The 15,769-nt window shown below is 38.0% G+C and overlaps 1 protein-coding gene across 1 annotated transcript in view; it reads left to right on the top strand.

Moving 5' to 3' along the window:
* The first annotated feature begins 6,689 nt into the window (after positions 1–6,689).
* The window catches only part of CRISP1 (cysteine rich secretory protein 1), a 40,159-nt gene continuing 31,079 nt past the window's right edge, over positions 6,690–15,769 (top strand). Inside the window, exon 1 of the mRNA XM_006765724.1 lies at positions 6,690–6,757. Within this exon, the coding sequence (XP_006765787.1) occupies positions 6,690–6,757 (68 nt within the window). The remainder of the gene's footprint in view (positions 6,758–15,769) is intronic.

Here is a 15,769-nt window from a genome sequence, read left to right on the forward strand (position 1 = left end):
ACATAAGAATGTGCAGAGATTTTTAAAATCTCATTTTAGAACGCGAGCCAGACTAGTGGGGACTTGAATGACTCCAGGAATTCATTATGAAGCCTTCACTCTCATCCCCAATGCATATCTCCATCTGATCATGGTGAGAACCAGTCTTCACTGGTTAATCGCTGTTCACAGCTGGGACAGGAGTTAGCTGTGAAAGAGGTGACCCCCGTTCAGCTACTCCCGGGTAGGAGGGTCCACGTTACAGACTGGCAGTAATTAACTCCCCTGCTGGTGGTGGGCTCTGTAGAGAGGCCAGGAGCTGAGCAGGTCACAGGACGTGAATCCTGAGCAGGCATTTCAGAAGCTGCCAAACCTCTCCTTCCTGCGTGGTGCCCACCAGCTGGTGGAGGTGAGAGAGAAGTTAGCCCTGTCACTGACAATCTGCTACCCCTCTCTGGATGGGAGACTCTTTTTCCCAATGTTGTCAATTTGTCACCTCTCACCAGCACAAGGCTCACGTTAGGAAGGGAAACGTGTTCATTCATAATAATGCTGTTTGTGTGTGTGTGTGTGTGTGTGTGTGTGTGTGTGTGTACGCACAAGTTTAACATGCAACATGTATTACCTTTTCCTACTCCTCTTAGCTCTTCTGAAGATCTGAGCAATCACTTAAGATTCTATACGATTAAACCCAAATTTAAAAATCCAATAGTTCAATTTTTTTCAGTTTGTCGGATAGGTGCCCCACACTAAATTTGCTATGAAAGGCAATTATCACATCACATTTAATTAAAATGTCCCTGACTAATGGCTTGTGCAAACCACAAAAAAATTATACCATTTACAATTGCAAAGGTAACCCAGAGAAAGAGATTGTTTGTGGTTAATTTGTGTAATGATGCAAAGGTGATAAAATATTAAGCTCCCAAAGAGGCAACATGGGAATTCTCCAAAAGATAGCTTTGTGACACCATTTAAACCTTCAATCTGACAAAAAGGAAAAGGAAAGAGAGAGGAAGAAGAAAAATAGAAACACAAAGAAAATAAAAAGGACAAATGAAATTCCCAACTTTCAAATTATCTTTTAATAAAAAAGGATGAATTAATAATAAAATGTGTTTATATCATCATTAAAGGAATTTTATATAATCTTTTTAACTACAGAAAAACCATGAAAAGGAAATATTATGTTTTTAGAGTTTTATTTTTATTTATCACAAATAATAAGTTCATAAAATAATGGTGACTGCTCACTTCATTCCATGACTATTGTTCCCAGAATGGTTTACATGTTCTGACATATTCTATATCAATATCAATTGCTTGATTTCATTCCCCGATGAAGGCGCTAACTTGGCATGAAACTGTAATATGTTGGGTGATTTAAATCATATATATATATATATATATACACATATATATATGTATATACACACATATATATATAATGTAGAACAGAATATTGTAAACATTAAGTTAAGAAATATTTATTAAGACATTTCTTACATACTGTTACGTTGGCTGGGCCACAAAAATATTCCTTGTGGGCCGCATGTAGCCTTGGGCTGCAAGTTTGACATGCTTGTCGTAGAATAAACATATCTCTGTTCTCTGTGAATTAGTTGAGACTAATCTTATCCCCAAAAATCATTCAGCTGGTCTTACAGATATGTGACGTACTGTTGATTGCAGAAACTGAGTAACAGCAACAGAACTTAGAAACCAAGAATCACAGAATCATGGATTTCAGTTCAAGAAGATAGTTGGATCATCTATTACAGAGTAACATTATTTTGTAAACGGAAAAACAAGGTTCAAAGAAAGATAAAAGGTTACACAGGTGGCAAATGGGAAATCTAAGGCTTGAACCTGAGTCTACATTTAATTCAGAATTTCTTTTGATTACTCTCAAATTAAAAATTATGTATTATTTCAGAATATGAGAGATGCTAGAGAAAAAAACATACTATCAAAAGTTGATGGTCATGGAATCTTGATTTTCAATGGGAGTATTTGTGACAGTTTCATAAGGCCAACCCATATACACACTGACCCAACGGGAAGCCCCCCGCACCGCCCCCGCACATATACTTCAAGACCATCAGAATTCAGTGTGAGTGATAGGCTTCTTTCTCAATGAATTGAGAGGTATTATCAGTATCTGGGTAGTGTTTAAATGGGAATTTTCATTCTTAGAGGGTTTTTCTGTGTGTATTTTAATACAATCTCTAGGAAACTTGCTAACCATACTTTGTTCTCAGCCCCTATCTGGCAAGGTCAGGTAAAGTTTGATCTCTCATTCATCAATTATCATTCAAGGTCCACCTGGAATGAAGTGCCCTTTGCCTTGCAGCCGTGGGCAAACTACGACCCGGGGGCCAAATGTGGCCCGTTTGAAATGAATAAAACTAAAAAAAAGAGACCGTACCCTTTTATGTAATGATGTTTCCTTTGAATTTATATTAGTTCACACAAACACTCCATCCATGCTTTTGTTCCGGCCCTCCGGTCCAGTTTAAGAACCCATTGTGGCCCTCGAGTCAAAACGTTTGCCCACCCCTGCCTTAGGGGCCGTTACATATACAGAAGATACAGGTATCAAGCTGGCAATTCCTCAGCCAACTTTGTCTAAAGGCAAATAAATGTAAATACAGGTTCTCAAATAATTTAATAAACCATTTCTTCCTCTCTTTTTTTCACTTCCCGCTAGGCTTTATGAGTTTTCAGTCATGTATGTACTAAATTTATTGATGTTCTCTAAAAAAACAATGTTTTTACGGTTTACTCTACAGTACATGATAAAAACGCATAGCATTTGGACTCTCAGAGCTTCACACAGAATCTCAGTCACCTGAAGATACAGGAAGAAAAACCAATATCATGATCTGTGTTCCCTATAATAGAGTTTTATTTTGTTGTTAATTTGCAAGCAAATAAATATTATCTAATCCACAGTCTTAATAAGGAAAACACATTGCAAAATATTAATATATCCTTGTAATATGTATAAATTAAATCATATTAAAATTAATAGCAATTACATTCAGTAACAACTTTATAATTGATTGATTGCTGAATAATTATTTATAATGTTCTTGTTGCTGAATGCCTGTTTGACAGAATGTTGTCAATTCTAATATGACAACAGATTGGGTCAGACTTGATGGGTGCCTGAATTATTCTCTACTCACATGTTTGGGGGTTGTTTGTTTTTTCTGCATTGGCTATACACACTGACTACTTGCATAAATCCCAGAGTTAGCTGACTTTATATTTGCTCTGGGAAGCTATGGGGGAAAAAAAAAACAACTTAATGGTAGAATGGAACATATAATTTGGGGAATTGGGTAAAAGCTGAACTTCTTCTTAAATTCCCATTAATTGTACTTACTATTAGAAAGAATACTCGCTGTAGAAGGTAAAGCACTGTGTCTGCTATCCTTAGCTTCAGCCTGCCTCTGATCCCCCGCTCCCTCACACCAGCTAAGAATAGTTTGTGTTTGTTTCCTCGTAGATACTGAAGGGCTGTTTCAAGCAAACCTACTTGTGATTTCTTGTTCTGACAGGGACCAGGACAACAGCCGTGGTGTCCATCCCATCATCAGTATTTCTGTCGGGGAAGGAAGAGTGCCAACGCTGAGCAGTCTGCTCAGACCTCTCTTGGCACCGGCAAGCGTGGTGCTGACAGCTTCTTGGCTCACGAACATTTCCAACATGGCACACAACCCACGCCCTGAGGGCCTACATGGGCTGCACCTACATGTTTCTTCTTGCTTAGCATTAAGTAGAGTCATGTATGCATAAAATGCTTTAACAAATGTTCGGTAGCCAGTTCAGCTGTTGCAATAACTACATTCTTCAATGTAAAAAGTGTACGTCAATGGCCAGTTGAGAGATGACTTTTTCTTTTTTCCTAGATGAAATAGTAGTGGCCCATTTAACCTGGAGGACCCTGCAAGTGATAATAGATGGTCAGAGCTGGGTAGAAGGCTATGATTCTTGGCTATTTCAAGTAGATGACAGTAGGGACCGTAGGTATTAAAGGCTCTAAGGCATAGGCATTTTACTCGACATTGGCTTAAATGCGTGACATATATGCTGCGCTTTTTTCCTGCTAGCTCTGTTCCTCACAGAGAAGTCATACCAATTCAGGCTTTTCCAAACATTGGTAGGTCTGGGACTGTTAGAGTGGATGAGGGGGAAGATACTTCATTTACTCAGCAAACTGCCATCTAATTTTAATGCTCTTTTTTTTTCCTACCAGGAAGCTTCAAGGCTTTGTTGAGATTGATCCTAACCAGAGATCAATTAGTAGGTAATAACCCTGTGAAAACCCAGACTCTTTTAGGACAAAATAATCTGCACCTGTTCAATTTTGAAATAGCCAAATATTCCTTCTGCAAATGAGGGATCTATCTTTGAGTAACTGTATTTTCTTGTTGCTGAGATTACTAATGTGTTCTTTTTCCATATCCAAGAAGCCAGGTTTGTGGGCTCAATCCCCAGTAGGGGGTGTGCAGAAGGCAGCCAATCAATGATTCTCTCTCACCATTGATGTTTCTGTCTTTCTCTACCTCTCCCTTCCTCTCTCTCTAAAAAATTTCAATACAAAATGTTTTTTTTAAAACTGCTCAAACTGCGCTGGCCAGTGTGGGCCACTCAGTTGGTTGGAACATTGTCCCATACACCAGAAAGGTCACAGGTCCGATCCCGGGTCAGGGCACATACCTAGGTTTCAGGTCGTCCCCTGGTTGAGGCATGTATAGGAAGCAACTGATTGATATTTCTCTCTCATGTGGATGTTTCTCTGTCTCTCTCTTTCTCTTTCTCCCTTCCTCTCTCTCCAAAATCAATGAACATGTCCTTGGGTGAGGATGAAAAAAAAAGATGTAACCAATCCATTTCCAGAGTCAGTTCTTGGTGGAGGGATATTCATGGTCCTTCCTTGACCCTCCAGAGATATTTTTCATTGTAAGCTACAGATCCTAACCCTAGACAAAGCTATCTGCAGCCTCCATTTGCAGACCTAGGGCTCTGTTCCCTCACAGTGAGTGGAATATTGTTAGAGCTGCTTCTTGTAGGAATTAAATAAAAGATGCTAAGAATCATTTCCAGTAGAGCAGCCCTATACGCTTCCTCTTCCAGTTGATCTTCTGAAAGGTCATTTTATTTCTGCTCCTCAGATAAAGATACTCAGCTCATAAGCGTGGGTATGTCTTTTTAAACATGTACAAATAATATTTCATCTGTCGTGTGTGTTCTGAGTATGGGGATTCACTGTGAATTATCTATGACATATTTATCAAAAGAAAAGCATTTTTAAATATATTTTTATAACTTGGTACATTACAATAATTTTTGTCTACTGCAGAATCCAAAGATCAGAAGGAATACAATAAAAGCATATTTATCTGAGCATGGGGTTTCTAAATAAAAGTGTGGAGAGGCATGGAAAATAATTGGTCAAGTTGATACACAGAATATTTTACAGTTCTAAGATATTTAACTCAGCCTTAGCTGGTTTGGTTCAGTAAATAGAGCATCTGCTGGAGGGTCCTGGGTTCAATTCTATTCAAAGGCACATACCTTGTTTGCAGGCTCAACCTCTGGCCCTGGTGTATGCAGGAAAACCTCTGGCCTCGGGTGTATGCAGGAAGCAACCAATCAATGTGTCTCTCTCACATAGATGTTTCTCTCTGTCTCTCCCCTCTCTCTTTCACTCTCCCTAAAAATCAATGGGAAAATATCCTTGGGTGAGGATTAATAACAACAACAAAAAGATATTTAACAAAAAAGATATTTAACCCATAAATACAATATTTTAAATATCAAAACATACCTATTGGGATCTACCTATCTATCATCTATCAGTAGATATATATAGTGACTGGTGTATGCAGGAAGCAACCAATCAATGTGTCTCTCTCACATAGATGTTTCTCTCTGTCTCTCCCCTCTCTCTTTCACTCTCCCTAAAAATCAATGGGAAAATATCCTTGGGTGAGGATTAATAACAACAACAAAAAGGTATTTAACAAAAAAGATATTTAACCCATAAATACAATATTTTAAATATGAAAACATACCTATCGGCATCTATCTATCATCTATCAGTAGATATATATAGTGATTATCATTTAAGGATTCTGAGACTTGAATATGTAATTCTTGGGTGTATAATTCTTCAACAAAAAACATGCTCAGAGTGCTATTAATAAAGTACAATTGTCTTTATCTTTTAAAATATTTTAATCTATAAAATACCTTATCTTTCCCTGTAAAAATATTTTAAAGCATCATCAGTTAGTTTTTTTATACAAAATGTTAGTTTTAAGAATCTAATACCACACTAAATTATTTTATTGCTTTATTTAAAAAAACCCTTAAATTTGTAATACGAATATTCAGAATAAGCCATAGTATTGTGGTAGGCAGCTTGACAGACTTGCGAAGAGCAAGAACGATGGGCCAGTTATAGGTCACCGGGGCTGAAAGCTCCGAGTGCCCAACAGGCAAAACTGGGAAGACAAGGACCTTGTTTCCAGGGCAACCTTTCCTCCCCCAGCATATTGCTGGTCGGCCTCAGTGATATATCAGCTCCAGGCCCAGAAAAGCAGTAAAATCAAACAAGTTGATGCCATGGCTGACATTAGAACCATCTGCAATGGCTAGTGACCCCCTCTCCTGCTGCGAACCAATCAATAGAGACTATGACCCAAAAGAACACATCTGGAAAGTTGATGAATATTTTATTGGGATCCTCCCCTGAGACTTTCAGGTAAATATCCTCAAGACAGAGGATCCAGTGTAGCTGTCTCTATGGAGCACATGGAACATGCCCATTCCCTTCCCTCTTCCCTTCCCCCAGGGTATTTTCCTTGCCTCTTCTCTTTCTCCTAAGCTCTAAGGGCCTTACTTTTGCCTCTGTAACTTATTCCCTGAGCTCACACAGCCCAGCTGGCTCACTTCTTTTGTGACCAGAAAGGGAACCTGCCCCTTGGCGGGTCTGCTAGGACCAGCCAGTAGTGTGTGGGTTCACGACTTCATGAAGGAAAAAGTTCACAACAAAAGTCCAAGTGACAATGAGGGAATGTTTATTAAAGCTCGGGACAGTTAAACAAGGAAAGGCTTAGCATAGAAGAAGTGGGGGTGGGGAGATCGACACACCACTGGATAGACATGCTGGGCACCCACAGGGAAGCCCACACACTGCTGGGCTCCTTCAGGGTCTTGGTCAGGGTCAGGGCAGGGGGTCCATAGTCATTGCAGCTGGTCCTGGTATAGCCCACCTGGTTTTGCTGCTTTTCTGTGTCTGTAGCTGAAATTCAACTGAGGCCTAGATGTTATTTCTAAGGCGGTGACCTTCGTATCTGCTGTAATTGTTCTGTCATTTTGGTTAGCTATCTATCTGTTTCTCTATTTCAGCTGTCCTGGCTTACTGTTCTGTCTCATTTCCATGCCTTGCTTCTTCTACCTCTGTGACTTTCTTTTATTTTAAAAAAAAAATTTTTTTTTTTTTGAGAGTAAAGAAGGGAGAAGGGGAGAGAGTTAGAAACATCAATGATAAGACAGAATCATCAATCCACTACCTCCTACACACCCCCTGCCAGGGATTCAGTAGCAACCTGTTCATGTGCCCTGACCAGGAATCAAATCGTGACCTCCTGGTTCATGGGTCAATACCCAACCACTGAGCCATGCTGGCCAGGCCTACCTCTGTGACTTTCTTAATAAACTTTTGCTTGTATTTGATTCTTGGCTCTGAATTTTTTCTGAGCTGGAGCTCAAATACCAAGGTTTGCTACCTAGAGGTCAAATTGCCAGTAACATTCTGATACTGTTTTTGCCACCAACGGTATGAATCAAATTTCTTGCTGGTTTGTTCAATTTAAAGTTGCAGAAACCAAAATAGCAAGAATAATTTTTTCTTCATTGGAAAGAATAAATTTCAGGTACTTATGTATTGATCTTATGTATAAGACTAACACAAGTCAAAATTTCACTGTGGCCAAACCCAAAATGTTGCATGCTAGTTCTTTTAATGAGAATGTGGCAAAATGTGTATAAATAAGTTTGAACCATTCATTCACTCAGTCAACAAGTCTTTTAAAGTATCTACTCTGAGTAGAGCACAGTTAAATTTTAAGTGAAGCACAAACTAAGATACAAATTTGGCTGAACTAACCACCTGCTATTTTTACCTATACTGCATCTTTTTCTTTGAGGAATTTTCTATCTCATAGAGCGCTTGAACCTGGTATGTTAACTTTCACAGACTAAAGACTCTATAAATAGTTATTAAATGAAATCATTAATATTCATTCTTATAACATAATTTAAAATGGATGACAAATGTAAAAAAATAACAAGAGTATAAGAAAGAAGCTATAACTTTAAGAAAATGAGAAAGCCATGAAAATGATTACATCATAACTGATATTTAATTATTTTCTGGCTCGCAGAGAACACACAAAGTTGTTTCTATATATGTAAGCCAATAGTGAGAGTTTGTCCAGCATTCAATAAGTACATTTTGGATTTAAGTGACTACCATTTGGGGGATTCTCAGCCATCAGGACCTCACTTCTCTCTTCTGTCTCTCCTGAAATGTATGTGCTCTACCCTTCATAATGCCTCTGAAATATGTAGATAAAGACTTTGTTTTTTTTTCTTTTTGATTACATAGCATCTGCCACCACTCCATATGTCTTTTCCAGATTGCCTTTGACAGAAAATGTCACAGAGATTTTATGTGTCAATATTTTTCTCAGATGCTCCCAGTTTTATCCTTTCTATAGTCTATTTATTTAAAAATTAAACACATTTTTATAAAGGGATTATGTTGTGATTTCCAACCCTATTTTTCTTAGAAGTCTGGTCTTTCCGTCTAAAATACCAAGATTTACATGCTGTTAAAAACAACACTCAGCCCAGTAAACTTAAAAATCTAGTTGGCTCTATTAAAAGATTCATGAATAGTGCAGTATTTCGTCTAGCCACTAGAAGGGCACTTGATGGCTTGGACAAAATGGAATGCTTTTATAGGATGAAGGGTGGGGCCAGGGAGCTATTAGCAAAAGAAAAGAAAGAATTGCTTTGAAGTCAGGAAATCTTTTTGAGGTGAAGAGACAAGCAAAGTTTATATCATGCAGATTGCTTCTTCTTTCTGTGGGGAATGGATAGGACCCATAAGACCTAATTAGTATTGACCAGAAAATGCCAACTGGTTGATTAATGTTGCATTTCTGGAGAAGTTTGAAATTGCAATTAGGCTAGGTGTTAAATCTAGGTTTTGTATCATAGGCTTCCAGCATAAGTGAGGCTATTTCCCCCCACCCCTTTTTTTTCTTAAATAATATCCATATTCAGTTTTACTTTCTTGTTTTCATTTCCCCAAAATTTTACATATTAGCAAGACTAGTTCCCTTGAAGGGTAAAGTTGGGATCATAAGAAATAAAAGAGATCATTGAGTTTAGCAATAGCCCTTTGTTGGCTATTGAAGGTTACACTGCTTTGATGAGATGTCTCAAGTGAGAAAAAGGAGAACTCCATCGTCAGACTTAATTCATTTCATTATAAAATTACATCTTTTTATAATTATTCATCTTATTCAGACAGGACTCCTAATAAATACTTTCTATCTCTAAACTCTTATTATTTTGTTTTTAGCTGCCAGGCTGAAAGAAATGAGTTAAAATTGCATGTAAATCTATTACTACAGATACCAAATTTAAAATACTCTGTTGGGGCCAGCTGGTGTGGCTCAGTGGTTGAGCACTGACTTACAAATCAGGAGGTCACAGTTCAATTCCCAGTCGTGGCATATGATTGTATTGTGGGCTTGATCCACAATAGGGGATGTGCAGGAGGCAGCTGATGGATGATTTCCTCTCTTCATTGAGGTTCTTATCTCTCCCTATCCCTTCCTCTTTGAAATCAATAAAGTATATATAATACTCTGTTGGGAAATAATGTGACTTGATGAATACACTGATAGTAAAAGTACAAATCAAAGAATAATAAGGGCTTTCTGTAAAATTAGATTCACAAAATGATGTCAAAAGTTGGTGCTCACATGTCAGTCTGGACATTCTTAATAACAAATGTCACCACTTAGAGATTAAATATTTTAAGTATCAAGATGCTTTATAAAATTGCTTTAAAATAAAAGATTAAATCTTATTAGGTGGAAAAAAATTCAATGAGCTTTCAACATATAGAATTAACTATGCATCTCCAATGTCATATATTTTGGTTTACATGCCAATCTATAATTTATTAACTGAAAGCAAGGCTCTTTTAGTTTCCATCAAAATGATGGTGTCTAGATTTAAAAGTATAATATTGAGGAAAAAGAATGTCCATAAGATAAGATAATATCATGTGCTGAAAGATCATGAGTAGAAAAGTATAAAACACTGGATTATGATCCTAGTTCAAGAATGCCATAGCTATGTGATCTTGGGTAACTACTAAACCTCTTTCTTCTTTCAAGCAACTTCCCTGAAGAGTTGTTGTAAGAGTTACAGATAAAAGCAGCTAGCTGAGTACCTGGCAACCAAGATACAAAATGATAAATAATATCATATTCATCATTACTATCATAAAATTACTTTAAAAGTATGTGTTATTTCTCTACTAGAGGCCTGGTGTGCGAATTCATGCATGGGTGGGGTCCCTCGAGGTGGCCTGTGGGGAATGGGCTCCAGCTCATGCCCCCAGGCTCACAGCACTGATTCTTGATATTTAACCCATAAATGGCACCACCCCCTCACTTGTTCCACCATCCTGCCTGTGAGGCAATTCGATTGGGGCCAGGCCCCCTTCCAAGCTCCCTCAGCACCGCTGGTTGCTGTCTGTGGGGTGATAGGTTGGGAGTGGGCCACCTGCTGCTAGCGCCATGTCACCAATACAAGCCAGGTTCCTCACCACCCCCTGGTGGTCAGCACATGTAATAGCAAGCGGCGGAACTCTCAGTCGAACTCCTGGCCGAACAATTTGCATATTAGGCTTTTATTCCGAACTCTCAGTTGAACTCCTGGCCGAACAATTTGCATATTAGGCTTTTATTATATAGGACTAGTGTCCCTATAGTGAGGGGTGTCCCTCAGCTCAGCCTGCACCCATTCAGTGGCCACACCTATTCTAGCCACTGACTTGCTCTCAGGTGTGATTGGCAGATAAGCATCTTTCTATGTCACCCAGACCTTACTGGGCATGGGTCTAAACTGTCTCGTCTAGTTTTCCATTGATCTGGGGGAACAGAATTGGAGAATGCTAACTGCAGCTTCCTGGCAAAGCTGTATAAATGGCATGCCTATATCATCTAGTCTCCTCTTGGTTCCTTTTCTGTTAAATAAAAACCAGGTTATTTAACAGTATCAAAGGGACTGCATAAAATTATGAGTATAATGTCTTTCTGTCTAGCATAAGCACCTTCATCATGTCAGATGTCCCCTCTGTCTATAAAGTCCCTGAAGGGGCAGTTTATACATAACACAGTAGTTAAATATAACCTACTACTTTGGTTTTTTACCTTTAGAATTAGATATAGTCATTCGCTTAAGAAGACAACAGAAGTTGTTCCTGCTTATGTGCTAGTGAGGGAAATAAAATATAGGGGTGTATTCTAGCCTAGTCAAGGTTAACAAGTTTTGTCTTCTATTACTCAAGGGTTGCCAAGTCTAGCTGGGAATATGACCTGTGTCATTGCCTCACATCTGCTAAATCCTGAAAATAACCCGTTCTGGGTCTAATATCCGGACAAATAGCACATTCTCATGATTTATGTTTGGCGTATCTGCAAGTATTCATGAACACTACCAGAAAAATAAGTTATTCTTATAGGAATTTTTAGAATTAAAATCATTTCCTTAGTTATGGTTCTTATATACAGATATAAGGAAAATTTGTGGGCAAAGTAAGTTCTTAATTGGGTTGATCACATATTTGTAAAATATTAACCATCCTAAATAATAAAACCCTAATATGCAAATTGACCAAACAGTGGAACGACCAGTCGCTATGACATGCACTGACCACCAGGGGGCAGACACTCAATGCAGGAGCTGTCCCCTGGTGATCAGTGTGCTTCCACAGGGGGAATGCTGCTCAGCCAGCAGCCGGGCTCATGGCTGGTGAGCGCAGCGGAGTGGCAGGAGCCTCTCCCACCTATGCTGCAGGCGGGCAGTAAGGAGCGAGGGGTTCCAGACTATGAGAGGGCCCAGGCCAGGCTGAGGGACACCCCCCCCGCCACACACACACACATACAATGCACAATATTTTGTACACTGGGACTCTAGTAATTTTATAATGTGCTCTTAAAAGTCAAAAGAGAAGGAAATACCAGAATTGCAACTTTAATAAGAGGCAAGAGGAAAATTTTCTCAGGTATAACTGGATGTTATATAGAAAGTTTATCATTAATATTATAAATCAAAAGTGACTGCTTTGGTATTCTTCATTTAGACGCTGTATTCTTTAAAGGAGATTCTGGTGGCATTTTGCTAATTATGAGTCATATTATCACTAAAGGATGGTTCTTACAAAGAAAAGAAGGCAGAAAAAACCCCTCTGATTTAATCAGTTCAGTTTTTCAGATTTTAACACCAGGAATATAAAATCTCATTACATTACATGAAAAGCTGAGTAATTTACAACTAGCTGTAAAAATAAAGACATATAAATGTCAGAATTACTTCTTTAAAAATCTGTCATTTGAGTACCATTTAAAAGTGAAAATTTTATAAAACTAAAATAGATTGTATAAAGCTTAAAGGAAATTTGGTTGAATTTTCCCCCTTAATTTAAATATTGATATAATTATGCTTATATTTGAGGTAAAATTAAGATTTATATCATGATAACCCTTTCTTAAAATCAAAACATGATTTTGGCCGAAACTGGTTTGGCTCAGTGGATAGAGAGTCGGCCTGCGGACTGAAAGGTCCCAGGTTCCATTCCTGTCAAGCGCATGTACCTGGGTTGCGGGCACATCCCCAGAAGGAGATGTGCAGGAGGCAGCTGATCGATGTTTCTCTCTCATCGATGTTTCTAACTCTCTATCTCTCTCTCCCTTCCTCTCTGTAAAAATCAATAAAAATATATATATATAAAAACAAACACACATGATTTTGTTGGTTGTAAATATTGAGTAACAATAGAGCTCACCAAATATTCCAGCTACTGCCTCATATTCTGCCCCCCCGCCCCCCAACATTAGTGGGCATACAAGTATCTTCAACCATTAAACTGTGAGCAAACATAATAGGAGTTATTTCTTGGCCTAACACTATAAACAAACTATTTAGCAATACTTTGACTGTTTCTTCCAAAGCCACAGTGATTCAACAATTCACATGTTGCAGTTAAGGTCCTTAAATATTGCCCTAGTCACTTTATGTGTAATTCATTTTGTATTCTCAACTACCTTACGGAATAGTGTTATAAATTAGGAATTTGAGGATAAAATTTATTGTCACTAGCATGATGGACATCGTGATTAAAATAATGTCTTGAGATCAAACAGAAAGCATTCTAGTCCTGTCTTTATAATTTATTTCTTATGTGATCTTGGCCAGGTTATCTAATATCTTACAATCTCAGATAGCTTTATCTAAAAAAGGAGAATGATTATAGCGCCTCCCTGTAGGATTGTAGTGGGAGTTAACATATTATAAACACTCAATAATAGAGAGCTACTTACCTTATATTGTTAAAAACCTGAGGGCTGTTTGAAATCTTTTAATCTTTTATATCCTGTTAGTTTGGTCAAGACACAGGGGAAATCAGTTTTAAGATGGGGCATCTTTAAGTGACAGAATATCAGGTAAAATCAAGTTTCCCAGCAAGGCATAGCTAGAAATCCTTATTTGAATTACATGAATAGCATTCTTTCTTTGGTGGTTGTTGTTGTTGTTGTTGTCGTCGTCGTCGTCGTCGTCGTCGTCGTCGTCTTTGTTGTTGTTGTTGTTGTTGTTGTTGTTCTTCTTCTTCTTCTTCTTCTTCTTCTTCTTCTTCTTCTTCTTCTTCTTCTTCTTCATGTGGGCAATACACTTTACTATTCTTGTCTATAACTAAAACATTGCAGAATTATCAATTCTGGGTCTCATACGAAATTTTTAAAAAATATTTGTTTTTATCCCTTTGTCCATTAAAAATAAAAACATTTTGAGGAAGTAAAATAGAGGTGTGATAGGGGTTTCATTCTTAATACTCCTTTGTTAAGATGTCAAGGAGTTTTTGAACAATATTTGTACCTAAGAATAAGAAGGTGGATAAAGGTGAGCTTTCTAAAATGACTAAGACTGCCAATTGCCTACGTAAATCTTTCATTTTTTAATTTCCTCAAGAATAAGATTCCAATATTTTTAGCAATGAGTATTTTGATCTATTCTTGAAACCTAGTATGCCTTTCATTAAATTTAGTTGTTTTAAATCCTAGTTCTAAAACTCATTCTCCACCCCCCCACTCCCCCAGAGACCTAACCTTTCCTTCAGAGGATCATCAACTCCCAAGGCAACAGAAAACAGTAGCCTGAACCTAAAAATAACATCTTGACTTAAGTTATGTTTCTGCTCCTGAGCGCTAAGGTAGAACAACCTCCTGGATAGTTTCCTGTGAGACCAGACAGAGGGATGTGGGGTCAGACCTCAGAAAAATCCTCACCTCCAAGCAATCAGCTCCCAGCACGACCCAACACCCTAACCCCAGGGGGCCTTGGGATTTGTCCACTACACTCTGTAACCTACATTCCCTCAGTAAGTCAGGGCTTATCTGCCAATTCGGTATTCAAAAAATTTTCTTTCTATTCTGAAAATTCCTGCTCATGCATTTCTTTGGGTCAGTGCATGAATCCACACAGACTAAAATAAATAAATAAATAAATATCCCAGTAACAATCTCTGTTGGTTCTTCAGGCCCACTCCCCATCTTTTTTCCTAGCTAGATCCAAATTTACATATCTCTCCTGTCACTACACTTGCCATTGTAGACCTGGGAATTATAGCAAATAACCCGAGTATGAATGGAGCCATTTTCAGGGATGAGTAAAGAAGTTGTTCAGAAAGTAAACCTTGATAGTCTGTAGAGAGCAGTCCAGTAGAGACAAGCAGGCAGAAACCTGGAGAAAGAGCATTTAAGCGTTTGGATCTAGGCTTAAATGAAATTCATAAGTATCCCATCAGAATTTCCATATACAGAAGACAAATAGGTCCTTTCATTTGCAACTCTACCTATTGATATAGAGTTTCATTTCTCTATTCCCCTACCCCCTACCCCCAGTGTCCTTAAGGTGGGGACTCTACACTTAGTGTGCATGAGAATCCCTACAGAAGCCTGTTAGTTACAGATTTGGGACTTTTAGAACGTATGAGTGAACCATTTTAGGAAAAAAACCAGAAACATATACTTTTTTAGCCATTATCTCATCCCAGAAACATATACTTTTTTAGCAATTATCTCATGCGTTTCTTATATATCTGAAGGTTTCCATACCTTAAGGAAAACTAGCTGTAAGGATTAATAAATTATGTAATTTATTAAGTAGTACTTAATAAATTTTTTTAAGTAGTACTTAAAAAAAACCATCAAAAATAATGCCCGATGTGAAAGTGAAATATTAGTTCTCCTTCTTACTCCTGAAAGTATACACTCAGTAATATTTGCTTTACTCAATCAGATTACTGGAAATATGCAATCAATGACGGTATTTTTAGAGAGGCATACTTCTGATCAATAACCATTGGTTGTCTTTAGCTAACACTCAACACCAGTGCACACTAACAAAT

This window comes from Myotis davidii, unplaced genomic scaffold (assembly GCF_000327345.1).
Source record: "Myotis davidii unplaced genomic scaffold, ASM32734v1 scaffold240, whole genome shotgun sequence".
NCBI classification, from domain to species: Eukaryota; Metazoa; Chordata; class Mammalia; order Chiroptera; family Vespertilionidae; genus Myotis; species Myotis davidii.